We start from the raw sequence: 20,936 nt of genomic DNA, 5'->3' as shown, positions 1-20,936 counted from the left end.
GCCTGGAAAAGAGGAGGCTCAGGGGAGACCTTATTGCTCTCTACAACTACCTGAAGGGAGGTTGTAGAGAGGTGGGGGTGGGTCTCTTCTCCCAGGCAACCACCAACAGAACAAGAGGACACAGCCCCAAGCTGCGCCAGGGGAAGTTTAGGCTCGGGGTAAGGAGAAAGTTCTTTATGGAGAGAGTCGTTTGCCATTGGAATGTGCTGCCCAGGGAGGTGGTGGAGTCACCGTCCCTGGAGGTGTTCAAGAGGGGATTGGACATGGCATTTGGTGCCATGGTTTAGTCATGAGGTCTGTGGTGACAGGTTGGACTTGATGATCTTTGAGGTCTCTTCCAACCTTGGTGATTCTGTGATTCTGTGATGAGGCCTAAATTAGGCCTGTCATTGTTTTACCTAAACAGCTGTTGAACGTGTGAGTTCTGCTAGAAATATACTGCTTTCATTCAGATACCTACTCTTATTAACAGAGACTAGTAGCATTATTAGTAAACCACTACATTTCTGCTTATCTTTTACCCAATGTAGTCATCTTCTTACTAAAAATGTCAGATATTCTCCTCAAGGAAAATCAGTTTAAATACAGAGCGCTTAAGACTGAACAGCACTAAAGTATAATCGAATGCTACACCAAACTATATATTCAATTTCAAGTTACTTGGTTTTGTTAGAAAGGAAAAAATTGCACCACAAAATTAGGAGCGAAGCAGGTTTCTTTAGGTTCTAAATTAGAAAGTTGTAGCACCTCCATGTAATACTTTGGTTATGGTGGACTTCAAAAAACTAAGCACCAAGAAAATGCATTACCATGAAATATTATTATCACAGCAGATTACTGTGAGATTTTCTGGCAGCAAGCAACTTGCACCATGAGCTGCAGTCTTGAAACAGTCCATGACCTGCAGACACATGTGACTCATACCATGCACCACCCTATAAATACAGTACTTCATTTGCTCAGAAAGCTATTTCTATTCAATTAAATCACTTCTTGTTACCTTGGTCTCCTGTTCCCTGCCCCCTGAGCTGTATACAGCATTAGCACTTAATACTGATCGCTCTTCTTCTGGAACAGTTGTGTAGCAGTTGTGCATATCATTGTTTTTAATAAAAATCATTGCTATCTCTTATAAAAGATTCTATGTAGTCACCAAAGAGATTCTATTTAGTCATGTCTTGCCATAAAGTAAGGTTGTTCCTGAATGACATTATCCCACGTTCAGCAGAAGGTTATCTCAGTCTGTGTAACAGGATGAACAGCATTTTACTCAGTCTCACTCTTCAGATTTTTCTCTGGTATAAATATGCCATGCAGGTCCACATGCATGCCTACATTTACTATGGCTCGGCCCAATTCCTTGAATGTTTTAGCATCCAAGATGAGCAGGAAGGGAGCTTTGTTTGGATCAGTCATCACAACACAGGTTAGAACAACACCTGTGACATACAAATGAAGAATTAGAAACACATACCCGTTGAAGCAAGCAGAAAAGGTAGCGCTTTTTTCCCTAAGTGTTTCCTTAGTAAACTCTTGTTTCCTAAGAATTTGAGGACACAAACTGAAAGTGCTTACTAGATCAAGAGGTCTACTGAGAATGCTAAAGAACTAATGAATGCTTCTCTTCTGTGCTTTTTTGTGGTCAGCTCTTTGGGAAGGGAAAAGGCCAACCAACAGTGAATTGTGTGCCTGGCAGTTTTGGGACCCATCCTTTCAGCTGTTTGCCGTTTGCCTTTGCAAGGAGTCATAGTCTGTTCTGAGAACAGAACTGCATCAAGATTGCAGTGCCACTTGCAGTGCCACGTCATGTTCTATATCTGCATCTGTAACAAAACTGACTTCCTACAGCTTCAGCTGCTCCAGACCATTGATAAATCCAGTTCCAAGTGGCTGTCTGGAGAGGCCTAAGCATTTGGTTTATTGTTTATGGCTACCTTGGGAAATTACACAAGCTAATTTTGGTCTGTTGTTGCTTTGTGGGTTTTTTTGATCTGGAGAAGTAAAATGGCTGGTGCTAATTTTAAACTCACAGTGGAAGCATCAACCCAGCTTTCTTGACTGGAAATAATGAAATGATTTAATGCAAAACTCATGCATCCCCAGCTTTCAGAATGTTATCATTATTTTACCATCATCCTCTTCTCTCGCATCAGGGCTGGGAACAAAAACGGGCTCAGATGGCCAGCAGTGGTCCTCTCCCCACTGGAGCATTTCCTTTGTCTGCACATTAAATTTTACAATCTAAATTGTTGAGATCAGGAAAGAAAAATGTCAGTGACCCAGACAGTGGTTTGTTCCAAAGGTACAACACGAACAGACTGCTGGCATGGGGGGCTAATAAGAGCTAAGGAGCAACAAAGCATGCGTCATCACAGGAAGGGAACACCTGGAGTGTGTTAAACTTTGGAGTCACAGAACACACAATGTTCTTGTAATTTCATTTGATCAGATTTCAATTGCATCTTTCATTTATGGGCTGTAAGTATTTTACAGATACTATCAGGTTGTAAGAGAACTTTCTCTGTAAGCAATGCCCTCACTATGCAGGGGAAGAGGCCAAGGCCAGAACATTTAAGTGACTCGGTCCAAATCACTGCAATTCTGTAGTAAAGCAGGAAACAGGATTTAAACATTGCATTTTCTAATCCTGTGAATTATTTTCCTTTTAATGTGACCTTAATACTTCTCAAGGCCTTCTATTGTTAAGTAGGTAGATATATGCCCAAACAAAAGCTGCTAAGGTTAAACCAATGGGGCAAGAATTCCTCACAGATACTGGTATTTACTGCAGGAACAGCATACACATTTTCATCTCATTAATGGGTCGAGTGTCTGACCAAAGCAATTGCCAGTGGGGATGCATAGCATTTGCAGTTCAGTTCCATTAAGGCCTTTTCTCTACCTTTCCTCATGCTGTTATCTTCTTTCCTCATTTAGTCATTACTCAAAAAATATGTTTACAAAAAGAATAAACTATTCAAATTACTGGAGGAAGAAATTGGAACAATTCTCCCTTCTACCCAAGATAACAGCAATTTTGCTGACAGACTTTACCTAAGGATTATACACAGTTGTTGTGCTTGCATTCATTAAAGAGCACCGGTGTGAAAAATACCCCAACTTTTAACAGCATGTTTCATTATATTTAAGTCAAGCAAGGACTATCTACACTGGAAATCACAAACTTGCAGATTTGTTTGAGCTACTGTCAGATGCGCTGCAATAAAATTTCTTGCATCATGCAGAACTCCAGCTTTATTTTGTAATCAGTTGCGGTAATTACATAGGAGAGCCAGCAGTGAAGTCCATTTGTGCTGCATTATAGTCCCAGAACACGAGTAATCAAGAGGGTGTAAGTCTGTACAATACTCTTACCTTCAACTATTAATACTTTCTATTTTACTCTCTTTGTACTCCTGGCTGTCTCCTGAAAAGCTGGCACCATGCATACACAAATGAAGCATTTGTCTGCCTTGAATATAGAATTAACTAGCAAAAGATAAATCTTTCTGAAAAATCAGGTATTGGTTCAATATTTTTAAATTGTTAGATGCTGTTGCAATAACTTGGGGTTTTAATTAAGTTTCCTACAGGGCAAAAATATTTCAGATGTATTTCAACCCACCACAGTCTGCCTGGCACTTATTTTTCCTACTCTCTCCTTTGTAGCTCTTGACACATTAGAGAAGTTCAGCCCAATTCAGCAGAAAAGTGAGGGTCTCAGTAACTATTGTGTTCAAGAGTTGGTGGTAATATAAAGCTGGATAAAGTAGCCTGAATTTGTTAATACATTTTGAGGGAAATGGTACAACATGAGCTCACCCTTATAAAGATTTAAGCGTTTCATGCTTCTTTGCATGTGAATGAATGTATATTTGATCTCAAAAGTCTCTTCCAGCCTCAACAGTTATTCTATGATTCTGTGCATGACCCACCAATAGGCAAAGTTTTGACAGAAACACAAGCACTGTTGAATACTTGAGAACCCCATCTAAAGTCACATCTGTATGAAAGCATTTGTTCTGCTGCCTGTGGAGCTACATGTTTTTAACAGCTGATGATAATGTTCCACACTTTCAACTAGTGAAAGGGAGATCTCGTGTTGCCATAGTTCGGTAACCATACAAGTAAGAGACCATATATGTCCAGCTTTTCATCTCCCTGCCTTCAGGTGCTGAAGTTATGAACATCATACCCAGCTGCAGAGTCATCATTTAGAAGCTTTAACTTGATGCTGAAAAAAAGAGTTGTGCTTCTGTCTTAAGGACCACACACTTTGAATTTACACATATGAATGCAGATTAGGTTATGTTTTGAGCCAACCTAGTAAAGCATGGTCTACCTACAACGGCTTCGATTTGTGTTCTATGGACAGAGTTTCTGCTTTTGTAAATGATCATTTTACCTTTGCAGGAACTGGACTCCACTGGACTTTTGTTGCAAAGATGTACTTGTAATTTTTGCCATTGTAGTCATAGTTGATACGAGGCAGTTCTATCCCTGGGTAAAATAAAGTGCAAGGCTTAGGAACAAGAGAAGAAAAATAATTCAAATGTAGCTTTACATATGCCAGCCTTCAGGAAGTTTTGCCCTGTGGAAAACCTTGACAATATTAAAAACAGTTGCAGAGCTTTTCTATGTCTGAATTTCTAAACAGCTGAAGATAGGTATTAAAAGAACATAATTAACCCAGGGTTATTAATTCAAAACTGATAATTTTTCGTTCCTAGGTATTCATTATATTGGAACTTATGAGGGCTGTTTTGTTTTGTTTCTTTTTTTCCCCTTTCTTCATAAATAAGATGTAAACATGTGAGACAGAACTGGAGGCTTCCATTCTAAGAAATTCCTTTCCCTGGGGTAAAGTTATACCCTTTACATATTCCTGTTATTATCCCCTAAAAAAAGTGTACAAATCCTTTTTCAAAGGCAATCTTTATAAAACAGAGCAATAACTGAAGTCACCATTTGTAACAGACCTATTTAGGTAAAATTCTGCTTACAACGGGTAGATTTGCAAGCTGTACATTAATAGCTGTCCCATCAGACTTGGGATCCTATATTAATATAAAACTGATATAAGTTCAGACACAGGATTTTATTCTTGGTAAACATATATCTGAGAGGCTCATGGTCATATATTACTGGATAGACTCAGAGGAGGGAAGTAAAGAAGGGAAAGACTATCGATATCTACACCGATAATTAAAAGTTTAATTTCTCTTAGCTTTATGAAGATCTTACATAAATGAACAGCTAGTAAGAACAGCTATTAGACATTATTAGAATGTGTGTGCAAAAGAAGATATTTGAGATTTATATAATGAGTATGTCTCACCTTCACATAGTATTTCAGGTTGGCAATAGATGCTACCATCTTTCTCTTTGACAGCAGTTGCAGTTGATGGAAGCGTGACTAAATTGGAACCTACTTCGGCATCCTGAAAGAGACATATGCTGAAAAAGTCTCTAAGAGTATGCTTCTAATTTAGAGCTTTCATCAAGTCTGATATTAATACAGGCAATTTTGGAATAAAACAATCCATCTTCAAGAAGTTCTTTCTTGTGGCATTTATTTTTTCATTGGAAATCTTGTTCTACTCAGAGGACTGACCAGCGGGCCAAGGGAGCTCATTCTCCCCACTCTCACGAAACTCCACATGGAACTCTGGGGACCCAGCATAAGAAGAACAGGGACCTGTTGGATTGAGTCTAGATGAAGGCCACAAACATCATCAGAGAGCTGGAGCACCTCTGTTATGAAGATGGGGCAAAAGAGTTGGGGCTGTTCAGCCTGGAGAAGATGAGGCTCCAAGAAGACCTTATTTCAGCTTTCAAGTACCTACAGGGAGCCTACAAGAAAAGCTGGTGAGGGACTTTTTATGAGTGTATGTAAAGGCACACAGGATGAGAGGTGATGGGTTTAAGCTGAAAGAGGGGAGATTTAGATTAGATGTAAGGAAGAAGTTCTTTTTTTGCATCTGCTATACATCAAGTGCAAAAATAGGTGCAATGCACTCCTGGCTGCAGAATTCTTCAGAGTGCAGGATAGTTTGGATAGCTGGTGTGATCTAACACACCCTTTGTCACTGCTGTATAACTGCTTTTGAGACATGAACAAAGGAGCAAGATCCTAGGATGTTGAAAGAAAAAGCATTATCCATTCCAGGTGTATCAGGCAGAAACTTGCCCAAGCTGTTGGGCAGTATAAAATCTTCTCAGCAAACAATTATTTAGAATGGTGTTTTAAATTAAACTGTAAGATAAAATCTTTCCTGTTCCTGATAAATCTCACCCTTAAATTAAATCTAAGTTTAATAAAACCATTGCAACAGTTGGGAGGGTGCTTGTATTATATCTAGGCTTCCAGTAAAGTGGGAGAAACAGATTGTGCAAACCCTCATGCAGGCCCTTCCAGTCAACAGCCAGGCTGATAGATCTACTTGTACTTGACAGCATTTTACAAACAATCTGAATGGTAAGGAAATGATGTGTGCTCAATAGCCCCATCATCCACAATGGATGGTATCAGAATCTAGATCCATGGAACGGTCCAGCTGCTCGTTGCCATTTCTCACCACGCAAAACAGAAGTCCTGCACATTTTGTGTACGTGTTATTTACAAAGCAACAGAAATCTGCACATAGGGACTGGCAACTAATAATTCACCCATTATTCACAGTGCTGCATTTTAAATTACTGATCACAGAACAGATTAAAAAGCCATTTTCTTTTTACCTTGCTATACTGCAGAGGAACAACAAATCGTTTGCAGGTTGGTCTGCTGGAGAGCTCGTCATGCTCTTCAAGGAATTGGTTTAGGTTTTTTAAATAGAACATATCATATAAGCTATTGTCTGCATAGGCAATAAGATCAACAACAATGTGGCCATCCTCTTCATAAGCATTGACATGGTGAAAAAGCACCATAGCATCAGTGCAGAACTTGGTGGATACTTCCTTTTTAGTCCTCCTGTCTACAAAATGAAACCACGTCTGAAAGAGGAAACATTATTTAAAGTCATTAATGCTCAGCAAATATACATGATAGCCATCAACACTGTAATGTATTGCCTGTTCCTACTGAAGCTTATTAAGAACTCAGGATTTGCTGCTAGGAGATGAGAGGTTCTAACCTGAAGACCAAAATATTCAGGACTTAAATGACTGTGGAAGTGCTTTAAACTCATTTTACTGTTGCAAATGACTGTTTGGGCTAGGCTGAGGATTGAAGTTTTCTGGTAAAACCAGGAAAATCCTCTGCTCTATTTTTAAATTAAAAGAATCTGCTTAGTCCAGAGTCTCTGTAGTGCCCTGTGCTGGTGCCCTCTATCCCAGCATGCCTCACTTATCAATGGCCACAGCATGTGGAAATAAGGTCCTCACAAAACAGGATTTCTCCTCAATTTCCACAATGAAAGACTGTCCTTTTGTTGCATGCAGGCTTTTCCACCAGTCTAGCTCTTTTATCTGATGGATCTACAGCAGTTCTCATCAAAAGCTACAGTATTTTGTTTAGAGCAGGAGCAACTGTGTGTGTCTGGGACGCTAGTGTGGTTTTGAATTTCTCTGCTAGCACACAACCTTTCTAGCAAGGCCAAACTATCCCCTTTCTCAAGCCCTTCAGCATCAGACAGTAAAATTTCTAGTGATGGGTGCTAGTGTCCAAAACCCACAACTTCAAAAGAAAACAAAGTGCAACACAAAAGTCAAGGATGGGGAGGGGGGGGGGGAAGAAAAAAAAGAGGGATTACTGAACTTCATGAACCAGATGAAAAAGAGAACAGTGTGGAAGTGGTGACTGGCCTGTCTGACTCTATCTTTCAGCATTAGGAAGAGTACCTTATCTTCCTTATTATAGGAAAGGCAGGAAGCCCAGTTGACATGTCGGATGTAAGCAGTTGCCAGTTTGAGAATATCCAGTCTGAATGGCTGCTCAATGAAGACAACGTAATTTTCTGTCAGTCCAAAGCTATGGTAGTAGCTTGGGTGGAGCAGAGAGCGAGAAGGGATGGAGCATACCACTTCCATATGGCTAAAAGAAGATTTCTTCTTTTCTTTTTCTGAACATAAATGACAAAAAACAAAATGATATTTCTAATAAAACCCAATCCAGTCTTGTTCTTGGATTTCTCCCATGTATGAAGCTGTAAAGAACAGGTTCCTCTGAGTTCTTCAGACTGAAATGTCCTGTTTACACAGTACTCAAGATGCACCTTTATAATAGTACAGGCTAAGAAGTTAAATGTTAAGTTCACAATAAGTTAACATTAACACAATCAGTTTCTAGAAGAACTGTATCACCACCATTTCACCTCAGAAGGAAAGAAATTGCTAACAAGTGTCTAGAAAATACTGATTAGTAAAGACATATCTTACCTGGCACGGAGGGAGGAATCTTAAATAGAACGTATTTTGTCTTCCCTTTATCGACTATTGAAGTGCCCATGTTGAGAGTATTTCCAGCACTGTCATAGTGTGGGTGAGAAGTTGCCATATTCACAGCTGTGTATTTGCTGTAGTCAACCTGGAAAATTATACAATAGGAACTTTTAGAGATGTGTAAGAGAATTAAAATTGATCTCAGTTAACACCACAAATCCGCCAGCCTTTTAGCATTGGCAGCCTCTTATCGGTACCCTGTTCTCAAAAGGCCTTTACATTTAAACAATTAAGCCAAGTGACTTATGTAGGTACTCACATGATTTCCTAAATCAAGGCTAAAACAAGGATCCCAGTTATATTCACCTCTCCCTTGCAGCCACAACAACCCTCTTGTAACAGAACAGGAGGTTTGGCTCAAGAACTTACTCTGCAAATGCCCATTTCATCCTGAAAGCAGTTGATTTAATGGGGCTATGAGTCTAGAAATATCCTGGAGCAGAAAGATTTCTACTTGATTTAAAGCTTGGTTGATTTAAAATACCCAGGATGTGCTGGAAAAACTGCACATGCTAGGAAAAACCTCATTGCATATTCCAATGTGCCAAGATTTCATTTTAATAATTAAATAATATCTTACATAAGGTACTTGAAAGGTAGTCATATAACTGACCTACTCAATTGTTCAATTATGTAAATCATTTGATAACAACAGATGCATAATAGGGGAAATAGTCCAAAATAAGCACGTCATAAGCATGATATCTGGTATTATTCCTGCATCCTGGCTTGGTTGTGTGCAAGAGAAATTGTCCAAAGCTAAGCTTTTCCTAAACTGCCTGGGATTTAGCTTTCAGCTCATAAGTTCTTAAAAAAAACCCTGGTATCTTCACAATTTCATTTGCATGATTTCAAAACTAAGGGAACAGCAGCAGCAGAAAAGTGTCTTTCCAGTTTTGTGTCCCACATGTTAAAGGATCCTTATGAGTCAGCCTGAAACTGTGTTCATTAGCAGGTAAGGAACCAGGATGACAGACAGTTGTTTATACCTTCTCTAATGTCTCCAGAGTCTTTGGATCGATTTTCCTGATGAAGTTAGTCTCACTGGTGGCATAAAAATCATCCCCAGTTCTCATAATGTTGATCAGGCAGTTGTCTGTGAACTCAGGAATGGTGTGAGACAAATAGGTGAATGCCCTGTACAGAGAGAAAGTCCATATGGGTTCACTAGAGCGGCAGAAGCTGTACCAGCAGCAGAAGCCATCCCAGCAGTGCAGGCTATGCACAGCAGCAGGGTCAGGGAGCTGGGCCTGTCCCTCCCCTACTGTGCCCTCTTCTGGCAGCTCCACGCTGGCTCAGTGGAAAGGGTGGAAAAGTGGAGGAGATGGACTTCTTCAACACCCTTGGCCTAAGGACATGCATGAACACCTTCTCCACACACAAAGGGCATGCAGATCCAGCCCTGCTGCCAGCTGTAACATAGGCACTGGTTGATCAGGATGGGCCAATAATGCTCTCCCATGCACACTTCGTGAGAATTTGGCCTAACAGCCTCCCCCCCAAAAGCTGGTAGGTTTTTCTGGGTATGTTTTCATAAAGTAGATGGATTCATACACTCCTGATGGAACACTTTTCTTCCTGGTGTCATCCTGTATCACAAGTACGTGAAAAAAGAAGATACCTGGATTTTCAAAAGGACAACAAAAGCCTCTTGCAATAGTGAATAACACAGCCAATGCTGCTAATAAAATTAACTTACAACATTAGCCTGAGAATAACCCATAGAGACTACAGTGCTGGAAGGATCTCTTGGCCTTTTCAATAATTAGCAATTGTACATGCACAAAATTAGTTTTGTGTTTGCAAATACGTGTCAAGGGTAAACAGAAAGACATCTGTGCAGGAGAGAGAAGCAGAGAGAAGAACCTTGTGGAAAAAGCATTGCTTACTTGGCAAATATGTTTTTGCATGGGTCTGGATAAGCCATAGTTCCAAACTCAGACACCACGATTCGGTTTGCTTCTACATTGCAGTTGTAGGTGTCACTCCGGAGATACTTACTTCTGTAGTAAACTTCACCTGGCAAAGGCCAAACAGATTTCAATCACATTTCATACTGAGTTCTACAGAAAAGCATTTTCTCAAGCAGCTGCCCTTCAGCTAAGAAAAGTGTGCAACACACCCAACAGTGCCCCTAAATCCCCGGGCTGGAAGGCTTTTTCATCTAAGGGACCCAAGACTGTTCTTGTGCCTGCTGAGATTAGTAACAACTTGTCAGCTTCCTTGTCTCCCAGTGCATTCAGACAGTACTGAGGGACTGAGGAAAGGAAAGGAGGGAGTTAGAAAAACTCTTCCAGTAAACTAAACCAATCTGTGTACAAATGTTTAATAGTACATCACAGTGTGGGTGGTGATAAATCTCCTGTGCTGGCAAAATTTAGTTATGAGAGAGTAACAGATTGCTTGAAGGAACCAGTGCCCATCATAAACAATTTTACGGAGCACTGTACTTGAACTAACTGAGCTCTGCTTGCTTCAGGTAAGTGAAACATATTGGCAATTTAAAACCACCGGTCATTTCTTCGTAAATCAGAGACAGAGAGGACAGGCAAGGAGATTCTGCAGCTGCCTTAAATGCCACTGGTCACAGAGAGAAACGAAAAACACTAGGGATGGGACATGACAGTGGTAAACCCCAGTTCTTTTACACAGACATAGTTTTTGCAGCAAGAATCTAGGTGTAAACCATTCTGCCTCACACTGTAAACCAGCTGAACTGATTAAAAAAAAAAAAGAAAGATGCTTTATCTGAAAACAAAACATGAAATTGTTTTGGACAGAAGTGTTGCCTCTTTCCCCTCCAGGAAGATGACAAGTAGGAGGACTGCTTGTAGGGGTGTCAAGCATACATTAGTGAGGTTTGGTATGTGAAGTGACACAGTGGCCCAGTTTCTCTCCTGGCAGCTGTCAGAGCTGCAGCTAAATCCTAGATAGGGAATGTTAGTCTTCCCTGAAACTAGGTTGTTCATGTACAACAGAAAAGCCTCTGGATACTGCAGTACTTTTGACTGATCCAGTTTGAAACAGCAGAGGTTTTCTTGCTTTGGGTGGAAGGCAAAGGCTGCCCTGTAGTACCTGCTCAGAGCTGGTTGCAGGCTGTCCTGCAGTGCAGACAATGCTAGACTTTGGCACTCCAGAAGGGACAACAGCATAGCCTGTCTCTGAAAACAGCCCTACAGAGAGACTCCTTCTGCTGTGGGGAGTGAGGCGTTAGTGTATGTTTGTCGAGACTTTCTCTAAGTCTCACCACACAGGAAATCTGCAACATTCTAATCCCAATCAAAATCTGATGTGCAACAATTTACCATTTTTAAATGTAAAACTGTGCAGCAGAGCCAAGCCATCAAACCAGTGGTTGTAGGTCGTGTCTCCTATTGTGTGCATCCCTGGGCCGTTTCGGAGAAGGATCCCTTGCAACCAAGTGGGCAACTGACCTGTAAACAGAAAGGAAATACCAGTGTCCATTCCATTAGGTGAGGGCCTTGTTGCAGGGCCAGTGTTCCTTAGGGCTTCCTACAGGCAGACAGACTATGGGTAAAAATCAAGATTTGTAATAGCACATAATTATGTTGGAGTTTGGGTTAACAAAAATACAACCTGATCAAAACTGCGGCACTAGGAATATTCTGTATGAATATGAGATTACTCTAGATTGCTGGAAAGTAATTTGCTAACTATGAGGAACTGAATTCAAGTTGGACCTTTCTTTCCTGCACTCAGATTTTAAGGTGATACATTTAAACCCTTTTGCTCATGCCAGGAAAAGCTCGAGCTTATCAGAAACAAACGTATTTTATATGACTTGCATTGGCCTTCAGTACATCAATTTAAATTTCAGGATAAATGAATTCCAGTAAAAATGCCACTAATTAAATTACACAGCATAAAGTAGCGAAACTGTGGGAGTGCTTTTCTGACACTAGTCAGAATGTTGGTGTTTTAAACACAATAAAGGGTAGGAGTATTATACTGAAAATATATGAATACTGTTGAGGTTTGCATATGGAATGTTTCTCATCAAATCCTTGCAAAAAAACCCCACACAGTGCATACTATTTGATACACAGAATAACAACAGTTAAAGAATATCATTGAGGTTAAGGAGCTGAACAGAAGCACATCAGATATTAAATTAAAAGCTTCACTGCTTTCTTTGAGCACATGCCTCCTGAGGGAGTATTTAAGATCCCATAGTACTTTCCCACACCATTTCTGCACTGTTGTCTCTGCATAAAAAGCTATTCAGACCTTTCAATTCTGTTATCATTCAATCTGTGACCTCATGATGAATATGTTTACAGACTTTCTTATTAAAACTCCCTTGCAACAGATAGAAATGCTCCCCCCCCGCCCCGTGAAAGTACTCAGTTTTGTCAAAGCTGTTGCAGTTGCAGAGAGGCAACAATTGCTTTGCTGTATATGACTTTCTGACGTCCTTAAAGGGTCTTTGGCAACTTTCTAAGAGAATATTTCTGGAATGTTGACCTTCGTAGGTGAAGGAGAGAAGGATGTTTGCCACTTCTTCAAAGAAATGACATTAAGGACACAATGGAAGGCCATTCAAATGCAAAGGAAAGATGAAGAGTAGATGTCAGCTTCACCTAAAATACCTTCTAACCAGCTAATACTGCATGCTGTCATACTCACACCATTTCATTAGGGTTATTATTCTGGAATACATGAGCAAGAGAAAAAATTGTTGCCACAATGCATGGAATTATTACTACTACTACAGAACCTTGAAAACCAAACCTTACTTGCCTTTCTAATACAAGAAGTTCCAATGCAGTAATTATAGTACTTATTTTTGTATAAGATGAACAAAGTTTACCAGTTAAGACAGATAGTTGCACAAAACCTGAGTAATCAAAAATAGTTGTTGAGAAGACAGGGAGGAAATCACAAGTTAGCAGAAGAAAAGATTCCTTCAGCAGGAACAAGATTATGACCTTATGACCTCAAAATAGACACATCATTTTTGTTTTGCTGACTACTGAACATTAATTGCTGAACAAGTTTATTTCCCTTATATGCCTAAAATGCAAGTATTTATCTTCTTGCCACTTCTCTTTCTACAGTCTTCTGTTACTTGGCAATGGAAGATTGCAGGCTTGGCTGTTTCTGCAGTGCTAGGGGTAAGAGCAGTGCAGTAAGTTCAGTCTGTTGTGTTCCCACTCTCCCACCAAGGCCACTTCTGGTTGTACATCTATGCAATGAGCATGAGCTGATGGTCATGCCCCAACAAACCTTTTGCTAACACTGAGCTAAGCTGACTGCATGTGATCTTGCTGCAACCAGCCATTCTTTCCCCGTGGTGAAAGTGTCATACTTCTGCTGTGTGAGAGCATCATCAGGCAAGAAAAGCAAGTATTTCTGCAATTCACTGAATATCTTGCAGCCTCTGGGGCTAAACATTTTGTTTAGATATTATTCCTCTACATCAAAATAACGATGCTCAGAAAGCTCTGGGACAGGCCAATAAAATAATCTTGCCGGGAGGGATAAAAAGGGTGAAAAAGGGAATCTTCTTAAGGCACTGTGGTCCTGATGCAGCAGGTTGAACTTATGGAGTAATTCAGTGCAATTTCTGACATAATTCAAGCACGACACATGTGGAACAAAAAGTCATCTAGTGAGGTTTTCAGATGAAAATTCATCTTAGTGGGAGTTAAGAATTTCTGTAAATCACACCAGGTCCCAATCAGCATCCTAACTTTAAAAATCTGTGTAGATATGGAGTAGCAAGGAGACAAAATACTGGCAGAGCTCATGGGTAGCAGAATATTTTAAGTCAGTGTTCTCTGTAGTTTTCATAATTGGTAAATACTGATCAGGTCTGATGAATGGTTAGTTTGCAAACAACCTCAAAATGTTTCAATACTAAGTTTTTATCTTGAGCAGAAAAAAAATAGTTCAAAGGCATAAACCCACTGCAAATAATAACAAAACACTTTGGCTAACTTGAAGCAAAATCGTTTCCAATTCAGCTACATCACTGAGCAACAACGAAGTCATGAAAGTTTTGTCATCTTCTTAAGTCCTGCGCTTGGGAAATGACTTTAAAGGTGGTGTTAGATGTTTCTTAGCTTACATTTTACAAATTACAATTTAACTTACATATTACAAACAATGGAGCATAAACTACACAGGTTTTCTCAGCAACAAACCTCTCCTGTAGCTATAGCAAAAAACCTCATCTGTAAAGTAAGAAAGTACTACAAAAATAGATTGATCAAGCTTTCATGCCTAGGAGGCCACTTTAAACTATCTTGATGAAGCGAGATAGGTTTTGCTGGATTAATTTCGGAACCCTCTTTTTAACGGCCTAGGGTGGAATCCATTACTGCTGCTTCTCTGTTTAGAAAAGCCTCTTGTTGAAAAGCCCCGATTTTAAAGACGCTCTCCAGAAGGCAAGGAAGAGGGTGAAGACAGAGAGAGGGTAGGGAAGGGTTACAGAGAGGAGAAACCGAAAGCCCGAGCAGAGCTATGGGGGAGGGGGTGTCACCAGATTAAATCTCGAGACTTTCTCCTTGACCACCAAGTTCAGTGAATCCTTTTCCAACAGGCTTTTTGGAAAAGTACACAGCAATGCCCACAAGGTGAGAAAAAGTCTCAGAGGTGGAGCACAAATACTGTCCGAGATCAGTCCTCTAAACAAACCCCACGCCACGGCTCACTTTCCGTTTCCCTTTCCAATGTTGTCTCGGGTGAACAAGTGCTGCAGTGTTGACAAACCTGAAAATACCACAGTAACCACACGTGTTACACTTTCTTTCACTTACCTTGCACCTCAGCTTTTATGGGCTCTGGGTGTTCTTCTTTATTTTTACCAAACAGGTTGTCCGTCTCCATCTCCAACTGCAGTAACAGTTCCTGTGTTCCGTGCCCAGCGGCTCCCGCAGCGGTAGCGGTCCCCTCCTGTCTGGGCTGAGAACAGCTCTTTCCTGTTACATATAAAGATAAGGTCAAAGTGCAGTGCGAGCCAGGGGCTGGTGGCTTATAGACTTGACAATTTAGAATAGCTGATCTTTAATCCCTACCACATACACTATAATTCTTGAACATTCCCATTAAAATTAACTCTTTCACTGAAACAAAGCAGAAGTAAGAAAAATCTAAGTGGTCTGTTTGCTCCTTGTGAAACCACCTGAAGCACCAGGCACACCCAAGGAGCCTGGGAGAATCATTCTGTAACATTCCCTTCAGCATTTCACATGAAAATTTAGATACTGCATAGGGGTGCTTACCCCATTTGGCAGGTAGGGAGGGAGAAAGCAAGGAGATCTCTACCCAGCGTTCAGGATTTGGCTCTTTGGGAGTGAGAAAGAGTTTAGAGCAAGATGTCATCCTTCTCTTTCCATTCTGTGAAGCATAATCTGGGCTGTTCTGCTAAATAACAACCCAGCATCACCCAACAGTCGTGTGCTGCATTTCTTCATATACAAGCTGTTCCAGAGTGAACTGTCACATCTTGGAATCAAGCATCTTTTCACAAGCAATCGCTGTAACGTATTCTCCCATATGTGACCTGAATCTGCTCTCTGAAAGTATGGCAAGAACCATTAAAAAATAAGGAGGATTTTTAACTTCATGCTTTTGTTTCTAGATAAGGTACTTAACTGAGTTCAATGTTGTTCATTTTAAAATCCTCTGGGAAAAGAATTATTTCAACATAAAGCATGTGATTGTAAAGCAAATCATAGGCTCCATTGACCATGAAGGATAAGAACACTCTTTGCACAATTCTATGTTATGCAGTTTCACATGAGGTTAACCCTAAAAGCTGATTATTTTTTTTTTCCCAGCTAAATCACAGTTGTTCCCAAAATGATTTAACATCACTTCCTATGGCTGACTGATCTTCTATAAACATACATTTTTATTTGATTTAAAGCACAGTTTGTGCTACAGACTGCTCTGACGCACTCGCTACACGTTGCTCCTCTCTTCCTAACCTTTGCCTTATCTTGACTTTGGGAGATCCTCATGACAGCATGACTTTGTCACTGTTAGACTTTGTCACTGTTGGAAAGTATGGACAGAATCAGGTGATAACAAAATACAAAGCCAGATTAAATAAATAAATAAAAAGGGCTTTGTTTGATTTAGTGGCATTCATAAACAGTAGGAATGAACCAGAAGGCTATAGGAGATAAAGGGTATCAAAGTCCCATATAGAGACATAATGCATATATATATATATACACACACACACATATAAAACCACACATACAGTCTATCATAGAATAGGTTGGGTTGGAAGGGACCTCAAAGATCATCTAGTTCAAACCCTCTGCCATGGGCAGAGACACCTCTTACCTAGGCAAGTTTGCTCAAGGCCCCATCCAACCTGGCTTTGAACACTTCTAGTGCTGGATGCTTCATAACTTCTCTGGGCAACCTGGTGCAGGGTCTCACCACCCTCATGGTGAAGAATTTCCTCCTAATGTCTAATTTAAATCTAGTTTTTATGCATAGATGTGTGTGAGAGAGAGCCTGTGTGTATTGAGATGTATTTGTATACACAGAGGGATTTTTCAGCCACGTTAGAGACTGAAAAGGAACTGGCAAGAAAGCAAAGCCATCTCGCCCCATTGCCACTAAGACAAGGGGTCAGTTTCTCTGTCCACAACATTCTGTTTTGCTTTACTGTGTTCTCTTCAGTGTACCCTCATCCATTTACACAGCTGCAGCCTTAATGCTGCAGTTTCAATTCTCTGACCTGTGAGCAGTCTAATTTATAGGAATATATCCACAGAGCAAGCAAACAATAAAAATATTAATTCAAACCACTTTTGCCCTTCCCCAGCACAACCGTTCCTGTAGTTTAAGGTTCAGCCAAGACGAGATAATTGGAAATCTTGTTAACAAGTAGATTAGATATCCAATAACTTTTGAAACCAGCCTAAATGTGTTTTGACAGCTAATTTCAGGTGTGTCTGCCTGAAAGCTTTACTCCATATTTTGTACACCTTGTTATTTTACAGTGTTTCATCTTCCTTTGTAAAAACACGTTTGATGGGAGAGAACAGAGGAGGTTATAGAAGTCCATGTGTAAGAGAACATAGAGGAAATAACCCCCTCTCTGGAAAGATTAGGAGCAGCTCTTTGGTCTCAGGTTTCCCAGACACATTATAACTCATATAAGTAATATTTACCAAAACATTATAAGCTGCTGTGCTGAAAGCATAATCCTTAATGAAATGATCCAGTCCCATGTTTTGAGTACCCTCTCCTGATGCCTGACCTTATTTACAAACTGTCCACTTGCAGACTCCTTCAAACACAGATCTTCCCACAACCAAATCCAGCATATCTTCTCACAATTTCCTCTCTCTTCACCCCTCATGATGAGATTTTTTGAAGTTACCAGCTCCCCACCACAGGCAGGTATTTCTCACTGTGCTTTTTTTCCTGCTTTAAACAATGGTGGTAAAGGCTACAAGCTGTTTCCTTCTGGGTTCTTTGTAGCCTTCCCTTTCCTCCAGCCCCAGAGTGCCTTGAACTTCTCTCCCAAACTTACAAAAGGCATCTTTGGAGCACAGCATGACCCTGCCCAGCACTGCTTGTACCCTGTGGCCATGCAAGTCTGGGGATGACATTTAAGATGTCATTCCTGTGGCCAATCAGAACGAAATTTTCCAAGGCAGAGGAGCTGGTTAACTAAATTTCCAGTGTATCAATAAGGTTGCTGCCGTGTATCAACCTTTGTACTTTTGGTTCACTTGCACAAGAAGCAAATCACTGCCATTTAAATCAGACTGGGACCATTATTATTCCTTATCTTTATTTAATTTAATCTCAACCTTTCTCTAATAAAATCTGAGTGCTAATTAAAGCCCATTTAGAAAATCCAATTATGTGTAGATGACTTTAAGCTGTGCTGCAAACTTTCAACTATCAACTGCTATCTGCTGTTGCCAAGGAAAGATTCCAGCAGTAAAACTGATACTAATTTAAGAGCCATTCTTGCTGAAGTCACACTGATTGCTGTCTCACTATACCACAGACATATAACCTCTTATCTTTGTTAACAAACACTGTCTTATTGACATGTTCTCCTTCAAAAAACGTAACACTATCTAGGAATACCTCTCTTGCACTGTCCAAATGTAACTGCAAACTATAAACTACTAATACAGAGTGTTCAAATTGAATAAGCAATCATTTCCATATAGTTTTCTGACCAGGTTTTATTTGGATCAAAAGAGTTTTGACCATACTCTTGGTCAGTATTGTTTGGATCTAAGTTACTCTTTTTGTGAGGTTTTAATCTTCTTGGTGACATTTCCCTATTTTTCTTTCATGATAAACAAAAGGACTTTTCTTTCATAGAGTCATATTTTAATGTACATCACCAGAAATACTGGGTTTTATCTTTGTTTAAATAAAAATGTGAGTTAGTATGAAAAGTCTCCAAGCACTGAGGCACAGAACTGCTAGCCCATCTATGCTAGTATCCAACCAGACTGAGCCTGCCCAGTGATCCTAGTCAGAGTGTCAGAGTGGCTGGAGAGCAGCCAGGCAGAGAGGGACCTGGGGGTGCTGGTCAATGATAGGCTGAACATGAGCCTGCAGTGTGCCCAGGCAGCCAAGAGGGCCAATGGCATCCTGGCCTGCATCAGGAACAGTGTGGCCAGCAGGAGCAGGGAGGTCATTCTGCCCCTGTACCCTGCACCGATTAGGTCGCACCTCGAGTACTGTGTCCAGTTCTGGGCCCCTCAGTTTAGGAAGGATGTTGACTTGCTGGAACGAGTCCAGAGAAGGGCAACAAAGTTGGTGAGGGGTTTGGAACACAAGCCCTATGAGGAGAGGCTGAGGGAGCTGGCGTTGCTTAGCCTGGAGAAGAGGAGGCTCAGGGGTGACCTTATTACTCTCTACAACTACCTGAAGGGAGGTTGTAGACAGGTGGATGTTGGTCTCTTCTCCCAGGCAACCAGTACCAGAACAAGAGGACACAGTCTCAGGCTGCGCCAGGGGAGGTTTAGGTTGGATGTTAGGAAAAAGTTCTATACAGAGAGAGTGATTGCCCATTGGAATGGGCTGCCTGGGGAGGTGGTGGAGTCACCATCATTGGAGGTGTTCAGGAGGAGACTTGATGGGGTGCTTGGTGCCATGGGTTAGTTGGGCGGTGTTGGATTGGTTGATGGGTTGGACGCGATGATCTTGAAGGTCTCTTCCAACCTGGTTTATTCTATGTATTCTATTCTATGTATTCCAGTGCCCAAGCATTTAAATGCCTGAACATTTAAGCACAAGATATTCAAATGACAGAATGGCCACAGTCCCTGCCTAAAATTCCTCATCATAAGGCTTTTTTAACCTGCTCTACACCTTTCAGCAGCCCAAGACAATTTGCATGTTTCAATATTCAATGTGTTACACAGTTCAGTAATGTGTTTTCAAGTGGGCAGAATGTCAACACGAAGGCTGGCGTTCACCTCTGTGACTGAAGGTGTGCAAATGGTGCTGCAGACATTTACAGTGACGGAAGTTAATGTTGCTACACCTTGTCCTACCTTTTAGCCTACTGCACATGTTTGGGAGGACATAAAAGAAAAACTGTTCTTGGGGTTTAGTGAGATGGTTTCTGAGTGTAGAGTGCTCAACACAAAAGCAGTGCCCCTGAACAGAGAGGTAGCTGGACCATCAGTCTTCTCTTTATGGGGACTGTGAAGCTGATCTCCTCTGTAAGTTGGTTAGCTACTGATGAGAGGCATTATTAACAAAAAAACCTTGTAACACAGGGTTTTTTTGTTGTTCTGTTTTCATGTCCTGTAAGCTCAGAAATAGCTCATAACAAGTAGAAGGAAAACAGGTAATGAAATTAAACAAAACGAACAAGAGGTAGAAGCTGGACTGCCTTAGAAATCTGGCCAGTCTCATGCTTATGGCAATGTGGAGTGACTGCAGAAACACCAGTGAGTTGTAATGGCTGTAGATTTAGATTCAAGCAAGTTTTTTCTAGCAAGAGTTGAGTCAATTGTTATCTGCTAGTTAATGTTTTACCCAAAGAGGGAACCTTTAATCCTTAGAACAGTTCTCTTATTAAGATAGTAAGGTAATGGCACATCTAAATTGTGCCACTTAGTCAGTCATGATTACAAGAACACTTGAGGTGTCAGCAGATAATTCAGATAGTTCTGTTATTCTCTATATGTCAATTCAAGGCTAACCTTAGCTATCAATAACACTAACTCAGTTCATGTTCTCATGGGGGGCACACATAACAGCTGAAGTTCTGCTGTGCAAGGCAATAAAGCACAGGAACTAGCTGGGAAGAAGGGGGGTACTGAGGCATCAACTGTGTGGCAGGTGAGGAAAGTCAAGCTACAAGCCCAAGGACAATACTGGATGCTCCCAAAGGGACAGCTCCTAGGAGAAGATCCTGAGGCACTTAAACATGCAACATTTGCTCCAGAATATATATCCTACAAATAGAAATTACGTCCAACCCAGCAACTCTTGAAAGTAGTCCCACTTATCTTTATCCT

The 20,936-nt window shown here is 40.7% G+C and overlaps 1 protein-coding gene across 1 annotated transcript; it reads right to left on the bottom strand.

The window, feature by feature from the left end:
* Nucleotides 1–607: 607 nt before the first annotated feature.
* Nucleotides 608–15,310, bottom strand: BCO1 (beta-carotene oxygenase 1). Its single transcript, XM_009901141.2, has 11 exons — nucleotides 15,225–15,310; nucleotides 11,748–11,876; nucleotides 10,332–10,461; nucleotides 9,432–9,579; nucleotides 8,380–8,527; nucleotides 7,843–8,063; nucleotides 6,739–6,996; nucleotides 5,339–5,441; nucleotides 4,406–4,500; nucleotides 2,130–2,241; nucleotides 608–1,439 (listed from the first exon to the last, which is right to left on the bottom strand). The coding sequence occupies exons 1-11, from the start codon at nucleotides 15,292–15,294 to the stop codon at nucleotides 1,267–1,269; spliced, it is 1,587 nt and encodes a 528-aa protein (XP_009899443.1). The 5' UTR covers nucleotides 15,295–15,310; the 3' UTR covers nucleotides 608–1,266.
* Nucleotides 15,311–20,936: the final 5,626 nt, after the last annotated feature.

This window comes from Dryobates pubescens, chromosome 19 (genome assembly GCF_014839835.1).
Source record: "Dryobates pubescens isolate bDryPub1 chromosome 19, bDryPub1.pri, whole genome shotgun sequence".
Taxonomy (NCBI): Eukaryota; Metazoa; Chordata; class Aves; order Piciformes; family Picidae; genus Dryobates; species Dryobates pubescens.
This window is presented reverse-complemented; position numbering and strand designations above follow the sequence as displayed.